Source organism: Bos taurus, chromosome 15 (assembly GCF_002263795.3).
Source record: "Bos taurus isolate L1 Dominette 01449 registration number 42190680 breed Hereford chromosome 15, ARS-UCD2.0, whole genome shotgun sequence".
In the NCBI taxonomy this organism is placed as follows: domain Eukaryota; kingdom Metazoa; phylum Chordata; class Mammalia; order Artiodactyla; family Bovidae; genus Bos; species Bos taurus.
The window spans coordinates 20,288,472-20,316,388 of NC_037342.1; the positions used below are offsets into that span (position 1 = coordinate 20,288,472).

The 27,917-nt window shown below is 37.8% G+C and overlaps 2 protein-coding genes across 4 annotated transcripts in view; one reads left to right on the plus strand and one right to left on the minus strand.

Moving 5' to 3' along the window:
* The window catches only part of RDX (radixin), a 106,898-nt gene that overhangs the window by 35,461 nt on the left and 43,520 nt on the right, over window positions 1-27,917 (minus strand). For all 3 annotated transcript variants that reach the window (XM_024975260.2, XM_059874716.1, NM_001075749.1), the window contains 1 exon segment: window positions 14,960-15,090. In XM_024975260.2, coding sequence (XP_024831028.1) covers window positions 14,960-15,090 — 131 coding nt within the window.
* LOC100847607 (large ribosomal subunit protein eL39-like) lies at window positions 24,759-25,482 on the plus strand. Its single transcript, XM_010812336.4, has one exon. It carries the CDS (start codon window positions 24,759-24,761, stop codon window positions 24,909-24,911), a length of 153 nt encoding a protein of 50 aa, XP_010810638.3. The 3' UTR covers window positions 24,912-25,482.

The following is a 27,917-nucleotide window of genomic DNA, read 5'->3' on the forward strand; positions in this document are numbered from 1 at the left end:
TATGAAAAGAAGCTGAAACAGTAGCAAGGAATATAAGCTGTAAAGTTTTTAAAAATTAGCACATCTTTAAATGAACATACACCTTGTTTTTAACTTGAAAAAGGCCTAATACATTTTAAAACTCTATTTACACTCCAAAAATGCAAAGAAATGAAAATTCTTTATAACTCAGGTTTCTATCCTAACTCTAGAAACATATCCTTTATTTTTTAAAAATATTCTCTCCAAAAGAGAACCCTCCTACACTGTTAGTGGGAATGTAAAAACTGGTACAGCTACTATGGAGAACAGTATGGAAGTTCCTCAAAAAACTAAAAATAGAACTATCATATGACCCCAAAATCCCACTCCTGGGCATATACCAAGAGAAAACCATAATTTAAAAATATATATGCACCCCAATGTTTGCTGCAGCACTATTTACAACAGCCAAGACATGGAAGCAAGCTAAATGTCCACAGACAAAGGAATGGATAGAGAAAATGTGGTATATATATATACAATGAAATATTACTCAGCCATAAAAAGAACAAAAGAATACCACTTGCAGCAATATGGATGGACCAGAGATTGTCAGACTGAGTGAAGTGAGTCAGAGAAAAACAAATATCATATGATATTGCTTATATGTGGAATCTAAACAAAAGGGTACAAATGAACATATTTACAAAACAGAAGTCAAGTCACAGATACAGAAAACAAACTTATGGTTAGCAGGGGATGGGGGTGGGGGAGGTATTGGGACTGACATATACACACTATTATATGTAAAACATAAATAAGAACTTACTGTATAGCACAGGGTACTCAATTCAATACTGTGTAATGGACTATATGTTAAAAGAATCTTTAAAAAAAAAGAGGGGATATATGTGTAACTGATTCACTTTGCAGTACACTTAAAACTAACACAACATAGTAAATCAATTACAATTCAATGAAAATTCAAAAAACAAATACCCTCGCCAAACTTTTTTGAGAAAATATATATCGCTCGTTTTAAAGTTTTTATTTCATTTATGCTGGGTTCTCGTGGCGTGTGGGCTTACTCGAGTTGCAGCACAGGAGCTCTACAGGACTTGGGCTCAGGAGTTGCGATGCTCAGGCTCTCTAGCTGTGGCGCCCAGGTTTAGCTGCCTCGGGGCATGTGGGATCTTAGTTCCCTGACCAGGAATCGAACCCCTGTCCCCTGCATTGGAAGGCAGATTCTTTACCACTGGACCAACAAGGAAGTTCCCTCTCCAAAGTTTTGACCAAACAAACTGCTATCTATTTAAAAAATCTATAAAGTAGCACACTTTAAAACTTGTGGAAATTTTTACTTATCTAAACTAAGTATTAGATAAGTAAACCCAAGACATTAAGACTGAAAACAATACTTACTGACTCAAATAGAAATTCTGATGTGGATTGTATGAATTACTGAAAATTTTGAATTATCAGTACACATCCATTCCTCAAGCAGGAAGATAAGAAAACTAGTTATTTGGTGATGAATGAGATGAATTTTAATCCTTAAGTATACAGATCATAAAGTTAATTCTCTTATTCTAATGAGCTGAGAAAGGAAAATATTACTAGCATAAAGCCAAATGAGTTTAAATCAATTTGAAAGTACTAATTTTAAGAACTACTATTATTCTGACAATCTGAGGTAAGTAGCAAGGACATCTGTGACAGAAGACAAGAGGATGTCGTCTATGAAGATGGGTGCAATGTCCTACGAAGGATGACTCTCCCATTCTGTATACTTCAGAAAAGAGGAAAACCTAAAAATCTATATGTCAAAAGGTTTGAAATCTAACTGTCACGTACAAATCACCTTACTGTTCTTAACTTTGCTGTTTTTGGTCAGAACTAATTTAAGTAACTACAGTTAAGACTTGGGAGGATTTGAGAAGATTGGGAAGAAAAATGACTTTAAACTCTAGATAAAGTGAAAAATTCTATGTGGCTATAAAGATGAAATGTATGTAACGAAGGACGTTACTGAAGCTAAATTCTAAATTAATTCATTTTAGTATTTGTCTTCTAAAACTTAGACATCAGAGCTAGCTAACCCCTCTAACTCTTATTATAATATTCTATCTGGTTGATTGACATATAAAATAAACCTCACAAAGTTCATGACTTTATCCTTCTTCTAAAAAAGCAAACAAATAATTAGAAAAGTTTACAAATGAAAACAAAGCTTTCTCTCGTAATAGAAATTCTTTCTATACTATGATACAATAAAGAAAAATAAGTCTGGGTTACAAAGTTAACTTTCAAAATAAATATTTCCCGATATTCTTTGTTTTCTATCAGGTTTTTTTTTTTTGTAGTAAGTATTAATTTGAGGAACAGAAGATAAAGCAGTGATTGCTTTGTTGTATATTAAGAATTACACAGAAGTCTAATTTTTTAAACATTGAGAAATTAACTGAAAACTTCAAATCTACTCTAGCCTCTTCTAGAAAGTAAGATTTTGAAATGCCAACAAAGATCCTCCTGCTTTTCCCTCCAGTGAACTATAATTTGTAAACTATGATTCACTGATCAAACCCAACCCAATATCTTATTTTTGTAAATAAAGTTTTACTAGAACTCACACCCTCTCTCATTTAAGTATTGTATATGACTGCTTTCGTGCTGCAGTGTTAGAACTGAAAGCTGTAACAGATCACGTGGCCTGCAAACCCTGAAATATTTACTACCCAACCCTTTACAGAAGGAGTTTGTGAACCCATGAACAGAATATTTTAGGAGTTCCCTGGCAGTCCAATGGCTAGGCCTCAGTGCTTTCACTGCCGTGGCCCCAGGTTCAAGCCCTGGTGGAGGGAACTAGGATCCCACTGGCCATGTGGCACAGCCAAAAAAAAAGAAGAGAGTATTTCTATGAAACAAACATCCCTCCAGACCTTGGATCAAGTTAGAGGCGCTTGAGGAGAAGGATTAGATAAGAAAAGTGAATAACATCAATGTTTTTACCCATCTGGGTCATAAAAATCTAGAACCTACAATTTTTGAGGATCTGTCAAGTGGCAAGCCAAGGAATCTGGCTTCTTTTAGAATCTCAGCTCTTTCAGGATGAAGGGGGAAAGTTTCCAGAATAAATTGTTTCTCTCACTAATAGTACACAGCATACTGATGCAGATGGTTATGGAAGTTAAATTAGGAGTAGATCAGGAAAGTTATTCTAAGTTCAAGCTAATAAAATTTGTGAAAGTTTCTCCTTCTTAATCAGGTTTGAATACAAGTACCACTTGATTTTGACAAGTCTAAGACTTTACAAGCCAAATGATCTCTAATGTTACCCCAAGGGCAAAGATTGGAAACTATAAAATTGCAACAGTTATAAATAAAAAATATACTAATAAAAAAAAATCTCAGAAGGAGTATAGGTTTTTTTTTTCCCTCCTCTTTCCAGTCTAGGGCAACAGTTCATTTTTACACTGGAGAAAGAACTAATACTATTGATATTCTAAAACAAAAGCAAATAAAACTCCTATTATTAAAATTCTTAGAAATCACAGAAAAAGAATATGATCATAAATTACTTACTGAAAAAGCAATTTTAAAGTATCTGTACTACATCTAAGCAATGAAGTATTGTGTTATTGTAAAAAAGGAAGGAAGATATCTTTGAATACATATGGACTTTCAAGATTACATTAATTGAAAACAGCAAGGTGCAATTTGTTTAAGAAACAAGTGGAGAGAAAGCATATCTTTGTGTGTATATCATGTATACTTGCTTATTTTATATACAAAAAATGGTATATAATAGTCCTAGCAGAGTGGAATAAAGGCAGAGCCTGCAATATTCTATCAAGCTGAGAAAACAGAGATCTAGACTCTGGAGCTGCAAAAGCATCCAAGACTTGAAAGGACAAGATCCTGAAAAGAAATAAATAGAAAAGTCTCAAAATCTGTGTGTTATTTCCCCTCAAGATATTTGCCAACTCCTAAAATGTACACATATGGGCTCAAATACTACAGAAACAAGTAAAAAGTAGCTCTAAGAGTGCAAAGAGCTGATCTAAGAGATTAACACCCTCTTGCAGTTTGGGAATCAAAGGCTGGATTCAAGGCCCTTTAAGATAAGATAACTGTCCTGGTAAATACTCAAGTCTTTCAGATGACACCCCCAAATGGCTACAGACTAGCAGAAAAGGAAAACTAGAAAGAGACCAACCTTAACAAAGCCTGAAACCCAGCACAACTCCATCAAGGTGATCTGCACATATTCTTTCTGTCAAAAGAAAATTAAATCCTCCCTAAAAGAAAATGTAGGCCTTTCTTGGTGGCTCAGATGGTAAAGAATATGCCAGCAGTGCAGGAGACCTGGGTTCAATCCCTGGGTTGAGAAGATCCCCTGTAAAAGGGAATGGCAACCCACTTCAGTATTCTTGCCTGGAGAATCCCATGGAGGAGCCTGATGGGCTATGGTCCATGGAGTTGCAAAGTGTCAGACACAACTGAGTGACAACACCCGCCCCCACCCCCACCATCCCTGAAGGAAAATAACACCGTCTAAAGTCTCTATAACTTTTTCACATACAGTGTCGTGCATCTAATCAAAACTATCAGGCATACCAGACAGGACCAAATGAGGTCCTTTAAAATCCCCTCCTCCACACCGAAAAGGGAAAACAGACTACAGAATAGACCCATAAATTAGCCAGACATTGGAGTTAACAAGCAAGGTCATTAAAAGAACTATGACTGATACTGTTCATCTAGGAGAACCTGGGAAAAAAGCAAAGCATGAGGAAAAAATCAAAAGCCAGACAAACACTGGCAATAATGCAGAAATGGATTTTCAGAAGTCAAAAAAACCCTCTGCAAGGCCCAGAGTCCCATTTGTAACTATAAAAGTTCAATTTACCACTCTTTTTCTTATGACTATGAACACAGTCTTTCCTTTACTACCTTCTAGAAATTCCGTACCACCTTTACCTTTAGGCTCACCATCTACAATCACTTCATAAAGACAACCAGCTAAACGCTCAGCTCTTTGACAGAGACCAAACACACTGCTAATTTTATTTTAGCAAAACAGTGAGCCACACACTAGAATCATGCATTAAAGGAGAAAAAAGAAGCCCCATCTCAAAAAAGATAAAACATTTATAACCACCAAACAAATAGCAGAACTGTAAATGTGAAGAGTGTGTTAAGCTCCTCCTGTGGCTGAAAATGAAACATTAAAGGAAGAAAATCTGAAAGAAAAAAAAATGTACATACATACACACACACACGGGCAGTGGTGGAGAACTTAACAGAAAAGCATGATTATAAGTGCCAACTTAGAAGATAAATCAGAGTTATGGAGCTTTCATCACATTCAAAAACTGTTATTACATCCTCAACCCACAGAAGTTTGCAGCAAAAACATTTCAACAGCTGATCTTCCTCTCCTGGAGTTTCCATTTCCAGAATATCTCCTCCAGGAGCTCTCTCTTCAAAAAAGTATTGTGAATAACTAGAATAGAAAGTCACAGAAGATTGGAGGAAAGGAATAGTTAATATAGCAAAGAGAAAACTACCAACCTAGGAATGAACCAGGAAGTGCATCACCTCACAATACTATGAGAGGAGAGGGTCTATTCTGTGAAATAGCAGTATATTCAGATTGTTGACTTAAATGGAAGAGCCTAGTCTTGGCAGATATTAAACTCTTCTGTAGACATTAGATGTCTTCTTATAAATTAAATGGCTCTCTAATAAGTTTTTCAAGTAATTAATATTTTCCATTTCTCAACTTCAGGATTATAAAAGTATATAACATATAACCATTAACAACTAATACCATAAAAGATTAAAGATAAAAGATAAAGTAACATGGCAGCCCAAGAGTCACCTTGTCCTTGAAACATGCTTCCTACCATATTATTGTATACCTATGACTTATTTATGAGACACATCAGTTAAAAATCTTTTTAGATACAACTAGTAAATGAACTCTGTGGCACTGGCAATTCAATAGGCAAACTAGTAGGTGGAACAAGGGAGAAGGCACTGGCACCCCACTCCAGTACTATTGCCCGGAAAATCCCATGGACGGAGGAGCCTGGTAGGCTGCAGTCCACAGGGTCGCTAAGAGTTAGACATGACTGAGTGACTTCACTTTCACTTTCCACTTTAATGCACTGGAGAAGGAAATGGCAACCCACTCCAGTGTTCTTGCCTGGAGAATCCCAGGGATGGAGAAGCCTGGTAGGCTGCAGTCCATGGGGTCGCACAGAGTCGGACACAACTGAAGCGACTTGGCAGGCAGGCAGCAGTAGGTGGAACAACGTCTAGCAATAGATTCATACACAGAGACTTCTGGATTTGTGACAAAGGTGATGCTATGTACGGTACAAAGTCTTAGCAATAAATGGATCTGGGTCAGTTAGAAATACATATGGGTAAAAAATAAACCTTGACCCTTATAAAAATCACATATATGGACTATGGACCGAAATGTGAAAGGTAAAACAAAGTTTCTAGAAGGTAGTAAAGAATAACACATTCAAAATCATAAGGAAAAAGAGTGATAAACAGAGCTTAAAGTTGACTGTCTTTTCATTAAAAGACACCAACCATTAAGAGAGTAAAAAGGTATACCATGGAGAGATTTTTTTTTTTTAATAATACATGTAAAGATTTCCTTTACATGATCAATAGGATCAATAGATCAATAGGAAAAAGAAGAAAATTCAATGTTTTTCTTGAATGGGCAAAACAAGTGAAAAGGCACTTCAGAGAGAGCTATGATTTGTTAAGGTGCTCAAAGTCATCAGTCATCAAGGAATGCATTGTACTAACTGTATTCACTAGAACGGCTAAACAAACAAAAAAGAAATCATGACAATAATGAGTGGTGGATGTAATGATGAAGATGTAGAGCACTGGGAGGAATGAAAATTGATACAACCACTTTGGGAAACTGATGGCAGTATCTACAATAGCTCTGTCTGTACAGCTGTGATCCTGCAATTCCACTCACAATTCCAGTTGTGTACATTCAACAAATTAGTGGACAAGTATACCAACTACTATTTTCAAGAATGGTCATAGCAGCCTGATTTTATAATAGCTTCAAACAGGAAATATCCCCAATGTCTAGCACCAGTAGAATGGATAAACAGGTAAATATGTGCAGTCGAATATTATACAATAATGTAAAAAAAAAACTACAGCTATCTGCATAAGTCTGAGCAAAAAGAAGCCAAAAATAAGTACACGTGAATTTCTATGTAGTTCAAACACAGGCAAGATGATTCTAAGACACTGTGCCAAAAACTCAAGTAATAAAGCCCAAAATAAATAATAAATTGGACTTTATCCAAATTTAAAACCAAGGAATACCATCAACAAAGTGAAAAGATTACCCACAGGAGAAAATACTTGCATATTATATATGTGATATATGAGATTTACATACAAATTTTTAAAAAGTCTTATACCTCAACAACAGAAAGACTTGATTGAAAACTGCAGAGAAAATTTGAAAATACATTTTTTCCAAAGAGATACAAAGGGCCAATAAGGATATGGAAACATGCTCAACATCATTAGCCATTAGGAAAACGCAAATCAAAACCACAATGAGACAGCACGTGGTTGCCATTTATAATGACTATAATCCAAAAGACAAACACCGTCAAGTGCTGGTGAGGATGTGGGGAACACATGTCTTGCTGGTAGGAATGTTAATGGCAAACAGTTGTCTTAGAAATCAGATGGGGAAGTCCTCAAAAAGTCAACCACATGGCCCAGCAATTCCACTCTCAGGCTTACAGCAAAAAGAAGTGAACACGTATGGATACACAGTAACTTGTACGCAAATGTTTACAGCAAACCCAACAGTCAAAGGGTAGAAACAACCCACAAGTTCAAAAACTGATGAAAAAGTAAAATGTAGCATCATATGCATAAAATATTATTCAGCAATAAAGTCCTTCAAAGATGCGAAAACAGGATGAAACTTGCAAACATTATGCTTAGCACAAGTCACAACAGACCATGATTTGCATGACTGCATTTATGTGAAATGTCCAGGACAGCAAAGTCTATAGCGATAAAAAAATTAAATTAGTAACTGCCCAGGTATGGGGGGTGGGGAAGCAGGGAGAAACGGGAATAAATGGGAGTGAATGCTAACAGTTATAGGACTTCTTTTAGGGGTGATGAAATTGTTCTAAAACCTTGGTGACAGCTGCGTAACTCCTGTGAATAATACTAAAAGCTATCACATCGTACACTTCAAATGGCTGTGTGGTATGCAAATTGTATCTCAACAAAGCTACTAGAAAAAAAAAGACTAAACTTTATGATGATACAAATCAGAAAGATATCTCACATTTGGAATGAAAAACTGGGAAGAGACACACGAGGGGGTTCCCTGAGGGCAGGTAATGTTCTCTATCTTGTTTTGGGCAGTTACAAAAATAAATTCATTTTATAAAAATTCACTGAGCCTTACATCTAAGAGGTATGCACATTATTATACCTATGAAAAAATTTCAACAAAAAATCTTTACCGTAACTATATAAAAACGTCAGTAAACTAGATTGTTTACTTCCATTTTAGAAGTTAGGAACCTAAGGAGATCTAGAGGCTAAAAGTGACTCGCTTATGGTCATATTGTAAATTAATATCTGAATTAAAGCTTGACTTCTATTTGTAAACAATGTATACATAAACCCCCTCCTGCTCACAATTATTACTTTTATCACATTACCCTGTTTATCTCCTTCACAGCACTTAAAACTGCATAAAATGATTTTTATTATCTGTTACATTTATTACTCTGTCTTTCCTCAATAAACTGTAAGCTACACAAGTGTAGGGATCTTACATGTTCAATACTATATCCCCAACAGCCAGAAAACGGCCTAGAACAGTACTGGGTGCTTAACAAGCTATTGAGTTGCTACTCAATAGCTCAATCGTGTCCAACTCTTTGCAACCCCATGAACTGTAGCCCTGCAGGCTTCTCTGTCCATCACCAACTCCTAGACCTTGTTCAAACTCATGTTCATTGAGTCAATGATGCCATCCAACCATCTCTGTCGTCCCCTTCTCCTCCTGCCCTCAATCTTTCCCAGCATCAGGCTCTTCTCTAATGAGTCGGCTCTTTGCATCAGGTGGCCAAGTATTGGAATGTCAGCTTCGGCATCAGTCCTTCCAATGAATATTGAGGACTGATTTCCTTTAGGATGGACTGGTTGGGTATCCCTGCAGTCCAAGGGACTCTCAAGAATCTTCTTCAACACCAAAGTTTAAAAGCATCAATTATTTGGCACTCAGCCTTCTTTACTGTCCAACTCTCACATGCACAAGACTACTGGAAAAACCACAGCTTTGACTAGACCGACCTTTGTCTGCAAAGTAATCTGTTTTTTAATATGCTGTCTAGATTTGTCAGAGCTTTTCTTCCAAGGAGCAAGCATCTTTTAATTTCATGGCTGCAGTCACCACCTGCAGTGATTTTGAAGCCCAAGAAAATAGTTTGTCACTGTTTCCATTGTTTACCCATCTACTTAACATGAAGTGATGGGACCAAGATGCCATGATCTTCGTTTTCTGAATGTTGAGTCTTCAGTCAGCTTTTTCACCCTCCTCTTTCAACTTCATCAAGAGACTCTTTAGCTCCACTTCACTTTCTCCCATAAGGGTGGTGTCATCTGCGTATCTGAGGTTATTGCTATTTCTCCAGGCAATCTTGATTCCAGCTTGTGCTTCATCCAGCCCAGCATTTCGCATGATATACTCTGCGTGTAAGTTAAGTAAGCAGGGTGACAACATACAGCCTTGATGTACTCCTTTCCCAATTTGGAACTAGTCCCTGGTTCCAAGTCTGGTTCTAACTGTTGCTTCTTGACCTGCATACAGGTTTCTCAGGAGGCAGGTAAGGTGGTCTGGTATTCCCATCTCTTGAAGTATTTTCCACAGTTTGTTGTGATCCACACAGTCAAAGGCTTTAGCATAGTCAATGAAGTAGATGTTTTTCTGGAATTCTCTTGCTTTTTCAATGATCCAATGGATGTTGGCAATTTGATCTCTGGTTCCTCTGCCTTTTCTAAATCTAGCTTGAACATCTGGAATTTCTCAGTTCACATACTGTTGAAGCCTAGCTTGGAGAATTTTGAGCATTACTTTGCTAGCAGGTGAAATGAGTGGTGCAATTGTGTGGTAGTATGAACATTCTTTGGCACTGCCTTTCTTTTGGATTGGAATGAAAACTGACCTTTTCCAGTCCTTGTGGCCACTGCTGAGTTTTCCAAATTTGCTGGCCTATTGAGTACAGCACTTTAACAGCATCATTTTTTAGGATCTGAAATAGCTCAGCTGGAATTTCATCACCTCCACTAGCTTCGTTCGTAGTGATGCCTCCTAAGGCTCACATGACTTCACACTCAAGGATGACTGGACTTCACACTTTGGCTCCAGGTAACTGATGACACTATCATGGTTATATGGGTCATTATGATAACAAGTATCCAGAATGAAATCACTATACCCCAAACTCTTTCCTATGGTTTGTTTTTGTGAAGGTGGAAATTCATTTTGAAATGTATTTTTTTAGAACAGAAACTAAATTCAAGTTTGGCTGTCATATCTCAAATACAGTCACCAATGTTATCCTAAAAACAGTTAAAAGAATGACAAAGGAAGCTAAATAACTTAACAATAATGAATATGGCAATGCAAACTGTTAGCATGATTCTGTTTAATTATTTGTGACATTTCAAATTTCAAATAATACCATCAATATCAAAATTTTAAGAAAATAACAATAATGAAATATGTTTCTTTTCAAACAAAAAATTACTGGTTTATCTACTGAATATCACGATTTAGAAATGGTTGGAGCTACTTAGCATTTGAATGAGAATTTAGCATAAATTACAAGACAACTGATGCAGAGTTTAGGACAGCCTGGAAAAGCTTTATTATTAGAAAAAAAAAGAGGAAACAAGCAAAACTGGATGTCCTTCGCCTTAAGATGACTGATTTGAAACTGTCTTGACAAGGATGCTCTATATTTTTTCTTGTGTTCTATCTTCCTTATATTCTTTAGTGTTCACTTACTTAAGTACTTGTCTGTATGTAAATCAGTAATATTTTTATCAAACATCTACATAAATGATTGAAAGATTTAATAGCTACTCTCTCAGAAAAGTTATTATATAAATGAAAAGCTGCTATGCTTCAATCTTCTCTTTAAAATCAAAGCAGTATTATAAATTTCTTTAAACTTTCCTTTTATAAAAAACACTTTAGTACATTCTAGCTTTTTTTCCCAAGATTTTCCCTCTAATATAAATATTGTTTACACTCTTCACATAGCACTTAGCACATGTTATCTAACTTTATTAAACTTTTTATGTGTCCATCTCATTTCTGTCAAGCACACAGGATTCACTCCCATGAATGCTATGTATCTGTCTGTCTAAAATTCAGCACAAAGTTGGCACATCGTGAATATCTTGCTTTAATTGATGAAAAACCACCTAGAGTGGTAGTGTGTGTGAAACTCGCACAGTCACGTCCAACTCTTTGTGACCCCATGGACTTCTTCAGGCCAGAATACTGGAGTGGGTAGCCATTCTCTTCTCCAGGGGATCTTCCCAACCCAGAGGGCGAACCCAGGTCTCCCACATTGCAGGAGGATTCTTTACCAGCTGAGCCACCAGGGAAGCCCAAGAGTGGTATAAACAGCATCAAGCCGGAATTCAGGAAACTAGTTTTACCCTTGTGCTACGGCCTGCAAACAAGTCTCTTTACTATCTCAGGGTTTCAAACTAAACAGTTTCTAGGTCTCTTACAGCTCTGAGAAGGTTCCTCATGAGTCAAGAGTAAAACCCAGGGCTTTGTAAAATCTATTTCTTCTCTTAGAAATATTACTTCCAATCATCTTACAATTGGGATGATCAATTTGTGCATTTATAACAATCTTTGTGACTTCCTCCTCTAGTTATCCATCTGGGCAAATTATTCTACCCACTGCTCAAGAGCATCATCCCACCATCAGCTGATACAAGGAGCAAAAATAAACCTTAAATAAAAGTAACAGCTATTTCAACAGAACTGAATGTCTGATTCTACGTCATCAGGAAAGCAAGTACTAATTCTTAAGAAGGAACACAGCATTTTATTTTGCTCATTATCTTTTTTGTCTAAAGTTACTTTATATAAACCACATTTGCTAAATATAAATGTAGCCCTTCTAAATATACATTGTAGTTGGGACTTCCCTGGTGGTCCAGTGGTTAAGAATCTGAATTGCAACTCAAGGAATTCTAGTTCAATCCCTAGTTGGGGAACTAAGATCCCACATGCCATGTAACACAACTACAGAGTCTATGTACGACAAAAAAAGATTCCACATGACAAAGTGAAGATCCTGCATTGTCACAGCTAAGACCTGACATAGCCAAATAAAACAATATTAAAATAATAAAACATTAATATAATCTAACATTTTGGTTACCCACTGTCTAGGAAGTAGGTTCTTCCAAACATGTTATCAAAAACTAACAAAACATGGCTACGTGTTGTGTATTTTTTAATATAATGAAACTAGAGACTGAGTTCTAGAAGAGTTTAAAAAGTCACAATAGCTTAAAACACCTTAAATTACCTAGATGCCTTAAAGTACTTAAATATCCATAAATAGATTTTGTTTAAATGCCAGAAAGCATTGAAAATGTATTTCTGTGTAGGGAACCCTGCAGAGTCCAAAGGAAAAAATTAACACATATAGTCATTTGTAATTTACAATAATAAAAGTACATATAAAAATATTTGAGTACTTAAATGAAAAACAAATATATGAGCACTGGATACATGAATGTGCCTTAAAAATGTTTATGATTTAATTCCACTAAGTATTAAATTGGCAATTAAATAGAATTAGGTCTATATATATTCAAATCCTGAAAGATGATGCTGTGAAAGTGCTGCGCTCAATAGGCCAGAAAATTTGGAAAACTTAGCAGTGGCCACAGGACTGGGAAAGCTCAGTCTTCAGTCCAATCCCAAAGAAAGGCAATGCTAAAGAATGCTCAAACTACCACACAATTGCACTCATCTCACACACTAGTAAAGTAATGCTCAAAATTCTCCAAGCCAGGCTTCAGCAATACGTGAACCGTGAACTTCCTGATGTTCAAGCTGGTTTTAGAAAAGGCAGAGGAACCAGAGATCAAAGTGCTCATCTGCTAGATCCTCGAAAAAACAAGAGAGTTCCAGAAAAACATCTATTTCTGCTTTAGTGACTATGCCAAAGCCTTTGACTGTGTGGATCACAATAAACTGTGGAAAATTCTGAAAGAGATGAGAATATCCGACCACCTGACCTGCCTATTGAGAAACCTGTATGCAGGTCAGGAAGCAACAGTTAGAACTGACATGGAACAACAGACTGGTTCTAAATAGGAAAAGGAGTATGTCAAGGCTGTATATTGTCACCCTGCTTGTTTAATTTATATGCAGAGTACATCATGAGAAACGCTGGACTGGAGGAAGCACAAGCTGGCACCAAGATTGTCAGGAGAAATATCAATAACCTCAGATATGCAGATCACACCACCCTTATGGCAGAAAATGAAGAGGAACTAAAGAGCCTGCTGATGAAAGTGAAAGAGGAGAGTGAAAAAGTTGGCTTAAAGCTCAACATTCAGAAACTAAGATCATGGCATCTGGTCCCATCATTTCATGGCAAATACATGGGGAAACAGTAGAAACAGTGGCTGACTTTATTTTTCTGGGCTCCAAAATCACTGCAGATGGTGACCGCAGCCATGAAATTAAAAGACGCTTGCTCCTTGGAAGGAAAGTTATGACAAACCTAGACAGCATATTAAAAAGCAGAGACATTACTCTGTCAACAAAGGTCTGTCTAGATGTGAGAGCTGGACTATAAAGAAAGCTGAGTGCCAAAGAATTGATGGTTTTCTTTGAACTGTGGTGTTGGAAAAGGCTCTTGAGAGTCCCTTGGACTGCAAGGAGATCCAATCAGTCCATCCTAAAGGAGATCAGTCCTGAGTGTTCACTGGAAGGACTGATGTTGAAGCTGAAACTCCAATACTTTGGCCACATGATGCGAAGAGCTGACTCATGTGAAAAGACCCTGATGCTGGGAAAGATTGAGGGCAGGAGGAGAAAGGGACGACAGAGGATGAGATGGTTGGATGGCATCACCGACTCAATGGACATGGTTTTGGGTGGACTCCGGGAGTTCGGTGATGGACAGGCAGGCCTGGCATGCTGCGGTTCATGGAGTCACAAAGAGTCAGACATGACTGAGCAACTGAACTGAACTGAACTGAGGTCTATATAAGAAATGGAAGTAACCTAGATGTTCATGAGCAGATAAATGGATAAAAAGCTGTGGTACATAAAAACAAAAGAGTATCAGTCATCCGTAAAAAGGAACAAATTTGAGTCAGTTGTAGTGATGTGGATGAGCCTAAAGCCTGTTATACAGAATGAATTGAGTCAGAAAGAGGAAACCAAACATGGCATAATAATTTGCATTATATGTAGAATCTAGAAGAATAGTACAGATGAACCTATTTGCAGGGAAGAATGGAGACACGGATGTAGAGAATGGACTTGTGGACACAGTGGGGGAAAGAGAGGGTGGGACGGATAGAGAAAGCAGCATTGATACATACACCATCATGTGTCAAATAAGCAGCTTGTGGGAAGCCGCTAGAGAAGACAGGGAGCTCAACCTGGTGCTCTGTGATGACCTAGAGGGGTGCGGTGGTGGGAGGGGAGGGAGGCTAAAGACAGAGGGAATGTATGTACAGTTATGGCTGATTCGTGTAGCTGTATGGCATTGTAGAGCAATTTACCTACAATTAAAAAATATATTTTAAAAAAGACAAATAAGATTTAATAGTGTTAAGAAATACTATATTATCTGATGACAGAGCAACAATTTTGAATCCAGTATCAAAAAGAAACTTTTACCTTTCTGGGCCTTCATTGTCTGTTCTTCAATTTGCCTCAGACGTTCCATAAGCTCTTCCTTTTCACGTTCTATTCTTTCCTTTTCCTTTTCCGCTATTTCTCTTTTCTTCTTTTCATTCTCTAATTGAGCCCTTAAAAGGAATTACACTGTGTTGTTAGAAATTACTATATGAAAATATATACATGAAACCTAAGTACTAACTGTAAATCAACTAAGAAGAAATGACAGCATATCAATATTTTAAGTATTCATTATATTTAGATGCATTCAAAAGTCATATGGTTAAGAATATAGGACTACAACACTGTTACATATACATACATTGGATTAAAATATATCTTTTATTGTAAGGTCACAAAAACTATAGTCACTGAATTAAGTGACTAGCTGGAATCTTGACACTGAAAGAACCCAGACATGCTTCTTGAACTGAAAAGAACTTAAAGTTTTGTTGTCTCTGAGGATACATTACAAAGAGATAAAGAGACTCAAGACCATATGGATGGCCTCTGCTCCCACTCTGAGACCATAAAGTTAGGTCTGGAAAAATGAGTATTCTCTATGGAAACATAAACATTAAAATATGAACATTTTGCTTTGATTTCAATCCAAAAAAATAAATAAATGAAATGTCAGAAATAAATAAATAAAAAGAACTCCTGACAATTAATTATATGTGAGCACAAAACAAGTTAACTGCACAGTTGCCATACCCAAGAACATGCCTTCTTTAGATTAGCAGGAACCACCCACTGGCAGAACCAGCAAAGGTTTGAAGGGAGTGCACAGGCCGTTTCATTTTAAAAAGCAAATTAACATGGAGGGGCAAAATATTTCAATCATTATCAATTAACACAAGTTTAATTCCTAACATAGTATCAACTTAAACTTGGATGCAAGATGACAAATCAGTTTTATCTCCTTTGACAAATTCCTTAGAATAATAGTATGCATCTAATGGAATGAGTTCGTGACACTGTACAGGAGACAGGGATCAAGACCATTCCCATAGAAAAGAAATGCAAAACAGCAAAATGGCTGTCTGGGGAGGCCTTACAAATAGCTGTGAAAAGAAGAGAAGCAAAAAGCAAAGGAGAAAAGAAAAGATATAAACATCTGAATGCAGAGTTCCAAAGAATAGCAAGAAGAGATAAGAAAGCCTTCCTCAGTGATCAACGCAAAGAAATAGAGGAAAACAACAGAATGGGAAAGACTAGAGAACTCTTCAAGAAAATCAGAGATTCCAAGGGGACATTTCATGCAAAGATGGGCTCAATAAAGGACAGAAATGGTATGGATCTAACAGAAACAGAAAATATTAAGAAGAGGTGGCAAGAATACACAGAAGAACTATACAATAAACATCTTCACGACCCAGATAATCACGAAGGTGTGATCACTCATCTAGAGCCAGATATCCTGGAATGTGAAGTCAAGTGGGCCTTAGAAAGCATCACTACGAACAAAGCTAGTGGAGGTGATGGCATTCCAGTTGAGCTATTTCAAATCCTGAAAGATGATGCTGTGAAAGTGATGCTGTGAAAGTGCTGCACTCAATAGGCCAGCAAATTTGGAAAACTCAGCAGTGGCCACAGGACTGGAAAAGGTCAGTTTTCATTCCAATCCCAAAGAAAGGCAATGCCAAAGAATGCTCAAACTACTACACAATTGCACTAATCTCACATGCTAGTAAAGTAATGCTCAAAATTCTCCAAGCCAGGCTTCAGCAATACGTGAACTGTGAACTTCCTGATGTTCAAGCTGGTTTTAGAAAAGGCAGAGGAACCAGAGATCACATTGCCAACATCCGCTGGATCATGGAAAAAGGAAAAGCGTTCCAGAAAAACATCTATTTCTGCTTTAGTGACTATGCCAAAGCCTTTGACTGTGTGGATCACAATAAACTGTGGAAAATTCTGAAAGAGATGGGAATACCAGACAACCTGACCTGCCTCTTGAGAAATCTGTATGTAGGTCAGGAAGCAACAGTTAAAACTGGACATGGAACAACAGACTGGTTCCAAATAGGAAAAGGAGCACGTCGAGGCTGTATACTGTCACCCTGCTTATTTAACTTCTATGCAGAGTACATCATGAGAAACGCTGGACTGGAGGAAGCACAAGCTGGAATCAAGATTGCCGGGAGAAATATCAATAACCTCAGATATGCAGATGACACCACCCTTACGGCAGAAAGTGAAGAGGAACTAAAAAGCCTCGTGCTGAAAGTGAAAGTGGAGAGTGAAAAAGTTGGCTTAAAGCTCAACATTCAGAAAACGAAGATCATGGCATCCGGTCCCATCACTTCATGACAAATAGATGGGGAAACAGTGGAAACAGTGGCTGACTTTGTTTTCTTGGGCTCCAAAATCACTGCAGATGGTGACTGCAGCCATGAAATTAAAAGACGCTTACTCCTTGGAAGGAAAGTTATGACCAACCTAGACAGCATATTGAAAAGCAGAGACATTACTTTGCCAACAAAGGTCCGTCTAGTCAAGGCTATGGTTTTTCCTGTGGTCATGTATGAATGTGAGAGTTGGACTGTGAAGAAGGCTGAGTGCCAAAGAATTGATGCTTTTGAACTGTGGTGTTGGAGAAGACTCTTGAGAGTCCCTTGGACTCCAAGGAGATCCAACCAGTCCATTCTAAAGGAGATCAATCAGCCCTGGGATTTTTTTGGAGGGAATGATGCTAAAGCTGAAACTCCAATATTTTGGCCACCTCACGCGAAGGGTTGACTCACTGGAAAAGACTCTGATGCGGGGAGGGATTGGGGGCAGGAGGAGAAGGGGATGACAGAGGATGAGATGGCTGGATGGCATTACTGACTCGATGCACGTGAGTCTCAGTGAACTCTGGGAGTTGGTGATGTGACAGGGAGGCGTGGCGTGCTGCAATTCATGGGGTCGCAAAGAGTCGGACATGACTGAGTGACTGAACTGAACTGAATGCTATCTGAAAAGATCTTCCTGAGAGTTTGGTGGGAACGAGTGCATTTGTCATTTAGATGCATCTACCATGGGCCTAAATATAGCCAAATTCATTTATCAAACATCTACCAAAGGCTTACTGTGGATCAGACTCTATGTTGACGGCCAGAAATATAATGATGAATAAGATTTAATTATCAGATAATATTATCAACTTCAATGGGAATAATATTCTTTTTAGTTAAAAAAATAATAATTATGCTTTCCTCTAAAACTTATCGAAATATACCTAAATATTTACAAAAGACATAGCTGCCATTTGATGTCAATTCTGAATTTCAAGCCCAAATCACATAATTTCTCAACTTGCAATCTCTGATAAGCTTATCAGCAAAGTTTTATTACCTATTTCTTCCTGCAGCAACTAGTACCTATCTGCTTTCAAAATGAAAAGAGACTCCAGCTTTGGGGCAAACAGATAGAGTTGTAACAAGTCAGCAAGAAAAGTAGGCCATGCATTAAGCTTAAGGGTGACCATATCTTTCCAACTGGTTTTAAGGAATCCTCACAGCATTTAATAATCTAAGGCCTGGAGTTCATTCATGAGAGGGGAGCTCCATCTCTGTTTTAGACTTCCCTACAAGGTACTTTCTCAACAGCCAGAAGGAAGATTGAATAACTAAGCGCCCCCCTGCCCCCAAGACTTGGACTCACTTTTAGCACATTCACCTCTTTCATCCTATCTCAATCAACAGAGTATACACAGGTAAACAGCCCCCACCACTTTAGGAGTCAGGGGTTACACAGGTTTAAGAAAGTTTGAACATCCCAATTTCCTTGAGAAAAAACAAGGCCCTGCAGGCCCCACAGATACTGGTGCCCTTCCTGTATTCTTTAGAAAGCTGAAAAAGTAAGCTTGTCTGTGACATCAAGAGCACAGTATTTCTCAAGTAATTGCTAGTATGGTCAAGAGCTACTTTTTTCATGCCAGGCTGCCTGCTACTCTAAGATGCTGAATAGCCTGCCCACATCACTCCTCAGTCCCTGCTTAGTCAAATCCAGCGCTTCCACAGTCTCCAAGACAGTTAGCTTCCGCCCTGAGACACTGAGGCCCTGAGACACTTCATGAATACTTACATCTCACCAGACCTGAAGACCAAAGGCTGCAATAATATTCCACAAACTCAGAACTTTTCAAGTCCTGCTCTGGCACACAGATGGCCCCTTCTGGAGGTGGGCACTGGTGCTGTTTACCTTTTCCCTATTGACGTTTCATTTGTTCTTCCTCAAGGATGGAGGTAAAGGAGACACGGAAGCAAGAAAAAAAGACTGAAGATAACAACAACCAAGTTGGGAGGAGGAATTTTAGTGTTTATACTGAAAAATGAAATAAATGTATAGCCAGTATTTAACTTGATTATGATATTTAAAGGTTTTGTAAAGTTTATTACACTGCACTCTTACAAAGCTTGTACTTCTCATCTCACAAGAATTCTCACCTGCTGACAGCCATCACCAATGAACACCCCATTCAATTAACACAAATGACTTTGGCTCTCCATGTTTCTTAGTGATACCTAGTTTCTTTTTGTAGGGAAAATCACTAGGCCATTCAGGTATGACCTAAACAAATCCCTTATGATTGATTACACAGTGCAAGTGACAAATAGATTCATGGGATTATATCTGAGAGACAGAGACAGAGTACCGGAAGAACTACAGATGGAGGTTCATAACATTGTATAGGAGGTGGTCATCAAAACCATCCCCAAGAAAAAGAAATACAAAAGACAAAATGGTTGTCTGAGGAGGCCTTACAAGTACCTGAGAAAAGAAGAGAAGCGAAAGGCAAATGAGAAAAGGAAAGAGATACCCATCTGAATGTAGAGTTCCAAAAAATAGCAAGGAGAGATAAGAGAGGCTTGCCAAGCAAGCAATGAAAAGAAATAGAAGAAAACAATAGAATGAGACTAGAGAGATCTCTTCAAGAAAATTAGATATATCAAGGGAACATTTCAGGCAAAGATGGGCACAATAAAGGACAGAAACAGTGTGAACCTAACAGAAGCAGAAAATACTAAGAAGAGGTGGCAAGAATACACAGAAGAACTGTACAAAAAAGATCTTTACAACCCCGATAACTATGACGGTGTTATCATTCACCTAGAGCCAAAATTCCCCTGGAGCGTGAAGTCAAGTGGGCCTTAAGAAGCATCACTATGAACAAAGCTAGTGGAGGTGATAGAATTCCAGTTGAGCCCTTTCATATCCTAAAAGATAATGCTGTTAAAGTGCTGCACTAAGTATGCCAGCAAATTTGGAAAACTCAGCAGTCACAGGACTGAAAAAGGTCAGTTTTCATTCCAATCCCAAAGAAAGGCAGTGCCAAAGAATGTTCAAACTACCACACAATCACACTCATTTCACACACTAGCAAAGTAGTGCTCAAAATTCTTCAAGCTAGGCTTCAACAGTACAAGAACTGAAAACTTCCAGATGTTGAAGCTGGATTTAGAAAAGGCAGAGGAACCAGAGATCAAATTGCCAAGATTAGCTGGATCATAGAAAAAGCAAGAGAATTCCAGAAAAACATGTATACTTCTGCTTCATCAACTACACTAAAGCCTTTGATTGTGTGGATCACAACAAACTGTGGAAAATTCTTAAAGAGATAGGAATACCAAACCACCTCACCTGCCTCCTGAGAAACCTGTATGCAGGTCAAGATTCCTTACCACTGAGCCACCTGAGAAGCCCCATATTAGAATACATTACTTTTTAATAGCACCAATTACATTTTTCTTAAAATGAAGACTAAAAAGCAACATATATTCAACTTCTAATCAAACTATGTACTAGTAATATTAAAAATTCTTTACTGCTACTACTTAATTAGGGATTAGGTACTCTGCTAAGTGTTTCTGTACTGACCCTATTATTTCTCACAAAAACTCTTGAAAGGACTATTATTTTCACAGTAAGGATAAGAGAATAAGAAGTTACTTGTTCAACAAGTATTAGAATTCAAACCCAGATTTATCTAATCCAAAGCCTGTGTTCTTTGGTATGACATCAGCTGAGTCCCAGGCGTACAGGCAGTCAGCTGTGACACAGACTATCCCACAGCTAACCTACAACTGGTATGTAGCTATCTCACTCTAAATTGTAAACTCAATTTGATTTGGACACAAGTAACTTAAGAACGCAGACTACAAGGACCAATAATCCATGGAAAAGAACATGATTTTCACTATTAAAAAGAAGTGATGAGAGTTATGCAGGAGGACATAGCTACATATGCCAATGTATTATAGGGAAAGAGGCCTCCTGCTGCCTCTTCCCAACTACTGTTCTTGCCCAAGAAACTCCAGCAGCACACCTCTGGGCATTCCCCCAAGTATGTCTGCTGGCTCCTTTGTCATTGGGCCTGATTGAAATTGTTTCCACATACACAGTTGTCACTTCTCTCTCTCTGACCTATAAAGCAGGGAATGAACAAAGACTTGGCATGCCACTTCTGAAAGACCATCAATTCCCATGTGGCTGGACTAACATAAAACAACCTTCAGGTGTTCAAATGAAATAAAGAGTTAATGAATTCCTACTGTATACAAAGCAGGCAATAAATACTCACTAATGATAGGTTGGAACCTTTCATGGAATCCAAGAAAGGAACCATGGGGTTGTTAACTGTGTTAAAAAGATCCAGCATCACTCAACTGCTGGCAGCACTCTAGTGCAGGACACCTCACCCAAACAATGAACAAGACAAAATCATAAACCCAACCATTAATCAGCAGACAGGATTACCAGACATCCCAAAATATACCACCTCACACAGCCAAGCCCATCAGAAGGGGAGAAAAAAAAACCCACCTCACCTCCTTTCACCAGAACACAAGCAAAAGTCACTCCCAACACAAAGCCTAACCAAACCACTGGACAAACCTTACCCATTGAGGGCAGAAACCAAAGGGAAGTAGGAATACAACTTGAAAGCCTGGGGAAAGGAAGCCTCAAACGCAGTACGTTAGAATAAAAATGAAAAGGCAGAGAAATACTGCACAAATGAATGAACAAGACAGAAACTCACAAGACCAAATAAACGAAGAGGAAATAGGCAAACCATCTGAAAGAGAATTCAGAGTAATGATAATAAAGATGATCCAAAACCTCAAAAACAGAATGGACAAAATGCAAGGATCAATTAACACATTTAACATGGACCTAGAAGAAATAAAGAATAAACAGAGACATACAATACATAATGAAATTTAAAATACTCTGTGTGTTAGTAGCTCAGTTGTGTCTGACTCTTTGCGACCCCATGGACTGTAGCCCACCAGACTCTTCTGTCCATGGAATACTGTAGGCAAGAATACTGGAGTGGGTTATTACTCCCTTCTCCAGGGGATCTCCCCAACCCAGGGATTGAACCCAGATCTCTCCCACATTGCAGGCAAGCTCTTTACCACCTGAGCCACCAGGGAAGCAAAAATACTCTAGAAGCAATCAATACCAGAATAACTGAGGCAGAAGAATAGAATGGTGGAAATAACTTCTGAAGAGCAGACTAAAGGATAAAGAAAGAAAAGAATTGAGGATAGTCTCAGAGACCTCTCAGACAATATTAAACACACCAACATTCGGATTACAGGTGTCCCAGTACTAGAAAAGAAAAAGAAAGGGTCTGAGAAAATATCTGAAGATACTATACATGAAAATTTCCCCAACATGCGAAAGGAAACAATCAAGTCCAAGAAGCGCAGAGTCCCCTACAGTATATACCCAAGGAGATACACACTGAGACACGTACTAGTCAAACTAATAAAGATTAAACACAAAGAAAGACTATTAAAAGCAGCAAGGGAAAACCAACAAGCAGCATACAAGGGAAACCCCATTTGATTAACAGATATCTTTCAGCAGGAACCTTATAGGCCAGAAGAGAATGGCAGGATATATTTAAAGTACTGAAAGGGAAAAATCTACAAGCAAGATTACCCGACCTGGCAAGAATCTCATTCATATTTGACAGAAAAATTGAAACCTTTCAGACAAGTGAAAGTTAAGAGAATTTAGCACCACAAAACCAGCTTTACAGACAAAGTTAAAAGGACTTCCAAAGGAAGGAAACACAAGAGAAGAAAAAGACCTACAAAAATAAGCCCAAAACAATTAAGAAAATTCCAAAAGGAACATATATATCAATAATTACTTTAAATGTAAATGGATTAAATGCTCCAACCAAAAGACACAGACTGAATGGATACAAAAACATGACCCATACATACGCTATCTACAAGAGACCCACTTCAGACCTAGAGACACACATAGACTGAAAGTGAAAAGATGGAAAAAGACACACCATGCAAAATGGAAATCAAAACAAAGTCAGAGTAGCAATCCTATCAGACAAAACAGACCTTAAAATAAAACAATATTATAAGAGATAAGGAAGCACACTACATAGTGATCAATCCAAGAAGATATAACAATGCAAATATTTATGCACCCAACAGAGGAGCCCCTCAATACATAAGGCAAACAGACACAAAAGGAGAAATTGACAGTAACACAACAGTTTGGATTTTAATACCCCACTTACACCAATGAACAGTTCATCAAAACAGAAAATTAAGGAAACACAAGCCTTAAATGCCACATTAGGTCATATGGACCTAGTTGATACCTTTAGGACATTCCATCCAAATGCAAAGGAATACACCCTCCTCTCAAATGCAGATAGAACATTTTCCAGGATAGTCCACATCTCAGGTCACAAATTAATTCTCAGTAAATTTAAAAAAATGGAAATCACATCAAGCATCTTGTCCTCACCATAAGAATATGAGACTAGATATCAATTACAAGGAAACAAAAAACAACTGTAAAACACACATACATGGAAATTAAACACATTTCTTAAAAATGAACAGGTTGTTGACGAAGTAAAATGAGATATCAACCATTCCTGGAAACAAATGACAACAAAAACACGACAACCAAAAACCTATGGGCTGCAGCAAAAACAGTTCTAAGAGGGAAGTTTACAGCAATACAATCCTATCTCAGGAAACAAAAACATCGAATAGACAACTAACTTTACACCTAAAACAACTGAAAAAGGAGAACAATAAAACCCCAAAATTCGTAGAAGTAAAGAAATCAACAAGATCAGAGCAGAAATAAATGAAGAAGAAATGAAGGAAACAATAGTAACAAGTAATAAAACGAAAAGCTGATTCTTTAAGGAGATAAAACGGACAAACCATTAGCCAGACTCAAGAAAAAAGGGAGAAAAATCAAATCAACAAAATTAGAAATGAAAAAGGACAGGTTACAACAGACAATGCAGAAATACAAAGAATCAGAAGAGACTATTACAAGAAACTATATGCCAATAAAATGAACAACCTGGAAGAAACGGACAGATTTTTAGAAAAGTTCAACCTTCCAAGACTGAACCAGGAAAAAATAGAAACTATGAACAAGGCCATTATAAGCACTAAACTGAAAACTGATCAAAAATCTCCCTACAAACAAAAGTTCAGATGGCTTCACAGGTGAAATCTATTAAACATTTAGAGAAGAGCTAGTGCCTATCCATCTGAAACTTTTTCAAAAAAATTGCAGAGGAAGGAATACCTCCAAATTCATTTTACGAGACCACCATCACCCTGATATCAAAATCAGAAAAAGACATCACAAAAAAAGAAAATTACAGGCCAATATCACTGATGAACAAGATGCAGAAATCCTCAAGAAACTTCTAGCAAACAGAATTCAACAACACATTATAAAGAATATACATGCACTTTTCTTTTCTCCACCATCCTATGTGTGGTTGAGTTTGCTTCCCATGATGTCGTCTCACAAGACTCTCAGGGTCAAGCAATTCCTAGCCAAGAAACAAAAGCAGAATTGTCCCATTCCTCAATGGATTCAAACAAAGACTAGTAAGATCAGGGACAATTCCAAGAGAAGACACTGGAGAAAAACCAAGCTGGGTCTATAAGAAGAGTCACATATAAAGTGGAACACATGCTGTGTGTTAAGACCATCTGCAGATTAACCAGCCAAATCACAGTTGGAACATCACAACTGTCTAAACTTATGAGAGAGATGGAATGCATGGCTCCTAATGTTTCTTGTTTCCTTGCTAGCTGGCTATGAGGCTCAGTAAAAAATATGTGAAACTTATTTTGGGAAAAAGAAAAAAAGATCACACACCATGATCCCAGGGATGCAAGGATTCTTCAGTATAAGCAAATCAATCAATGTGATACACCATATTAACAAACTGAGAGATAAAAATCATAAGATCTTCTCAATAGATGCAGAAGAAGCTTTTGAAAAAAATTCAGAACCCATTTATGATAAAACTCTTTAAAAAATGGGCATGGAAGGAATCTACCTCAACATAATAAAGGCCATAAATGATAAACCCACAGCAAACATTATTCTCAATGGTGAAAACCTGAAAGCATCCCCTCTAATATCAGAAACAAGACAAGGGTGCCCATTCTCACCACTATTATTCAACATAATTTCGAAGTCCTAGCTATGACAATCAGAGAGTTAAAGAAAACAAAAAGAATCCAAACTGGAAATAAACAGTAAAACTCTCACTGTTTGCAGATGACATGATACTACTATACATAGAAAATCCTAAAAATACCATCAGAAAATTACTAGAGCTAATCACAGGATACCAAATCAATACACAAAAACTACTTGCATTTCTATGCACTAACAACAAAAAGTCAGAAAGAGAAATTAAAGAATCAATCCCATTTATCACTGCAACAAAAAGAACAATACATAGGAATAAATCAACCTAAGGAAACAGAGCTATACATAGAAAACTATAAGACACTGATGAAAGAAAACAAAGTCAACATAAACAGATGGAGAGATATTCTACTTTCCTGCACTAGAAGAATCAATATTGTGAAAATGACTAAACTACCAAATGCAATCTACAGATTCAATGTGAACCTATCAAATCACCAATGGCATTTTTCACAGAACTAGAACAAAAAAATCTCACAATTCGTATGGAAACACAAAAGACCCCAAACAGCCAAAGCAATCTTGAGAAAGAAAAACGGAGCTGGAGGAAATTAATGTTCCTGACTTCAGAGCATACTACAAAGCTACAATCATCAAGGAAGTATGGTACTGGCACAAAAACAGAAATATACACCAATGAAACAAGACAGAAAGGCCAGCGATAAACCCTTATCTTTGACATAGGAGGCAAGAATATTCACTGAGGCAAAGATAGTCTCTCCAATAAGTGATGCTAGGAAAACTGGACAGCTACATGTGAAAGAACAGAACTAGAACACTTCCTAACATGATATACAAAGATTAGCTCAAACCAGACTAAACACCTAAATGTAAGACCAGAAGCTGTAAAACTCGTAAGAGGAAAGCATAGGCAGAACACTTTATTATACAAATCACAAGAAGATCCTGTATGAGTCTCCTCCTAGAGTAATAGAAAGAACAACAAAAACAAACAAGCAAGACCTAATTAAACTTAAAAGCTTTGTACAGCAAAAGAAACTATAAACAAGGTGAAAAGACAACCCTCAGAATGGGAGAAAATATAGCAAATAAAACAACTGACAAAGGATTAATTTCCAAAATACATAAGCAGCTTATGCAACTCAATAATAGAAAAGCAAATAACTCAGTCCAACAGTGGGCAAAAGACCTAAACAGTTCTCCAAGGAAGACATACAGATAGCTAATAAACACACGAAAAGATGCTCAAAATCACTCATTGTTCAGTTCAGTTCAGTCGCTCAGTAGTGTCCGACTCTTTGAACCCCATGAACCGCAGCCAGCAGGCCTCCCTGTCCATCTAACTTTCGAAATCCACCTAAACCTATGTCCATTGTGTCGGTGATGCCATCCAGCCATCTCATCCTCTGTCGTCCCCTTCTCCTCCTGCCCCCAGTCCCTCCCAGCATCAGGGTCTTTTCCAATGAGTCAGCTCTCCGCATCAGGTGGCCAAAGTATTGGAGTTTCAGCTTCAACATCAGTCACTCCAATGAACACCCAGGACTGATCTCCTTTAGGATGGGGGATGGACTGGTGGGATCTCCTTGCAGTCCAAGGGACTCTCAAGAGTCTTCTCCAACACCACAGTTCAAAAGCATCAATTCTTCGGCACTCAGCTTTCTTCACGGTCCAACTCTCACATCCATACATGACCACTGGAAAAACCATAGCCTTGACTAGACGGACCTTTGTTGGCAAAGTAATGTGTGTTTAATGTGCTGTCTAGGTTGGTCATAACTTTCCTTTCAAGCAGTAAGCCTCTTTTAATTTCACTGCTGCAATAACCATCTGCAGTGATTTTGGAGCCCAGAAAAATAAAGTCAGCCACTCATTATTAGAGAAATGCAAATGAAAACTACAGTATCCCCTTACACCTGTCAGAATGGCCATCATCAAAAAAAATCTTCAAACAATAAGAGCTGAAGAAGGTGTGGAGAAAAGGGACATGACATGTTGGTGCACTGTTAGGTGGAATGTAAACCGATGCAGCCACTATGGAAGACAGTAAGGAGATTCCCTAAAAACCTAGGACTAAAACTACCATATGACCCAACAATCCCACCACTACGCATATACCCTGAGAAAACTGTAACTGAAAAGACACATGTACCCTAATGTTCACTGAAGCACTATCTATAACAGCTAAGACATGGAAGCAACCTAGATATCCATGAATGGATGAAGAAGCTCTGGTACATATACACAATGGAATATTACTCAGCCATAAAAGGGATGCATTTGAGTCAGTGCTAATGGGGTGAATAAATCTAGAGCCTATTACACAGAGTGAAGTCAGTCAGAAGAGAAGAACAAATATCCTATGTTAAGGCATATATTGAACCTAGCAAGATGGTTATAATGAACCTATTTGCCCAGTAGCAATGGATATGTAAACATAGACTTATGGACACAGTGGGTGGAAGGAGAGGGGGAGATGAATATAAGAGGG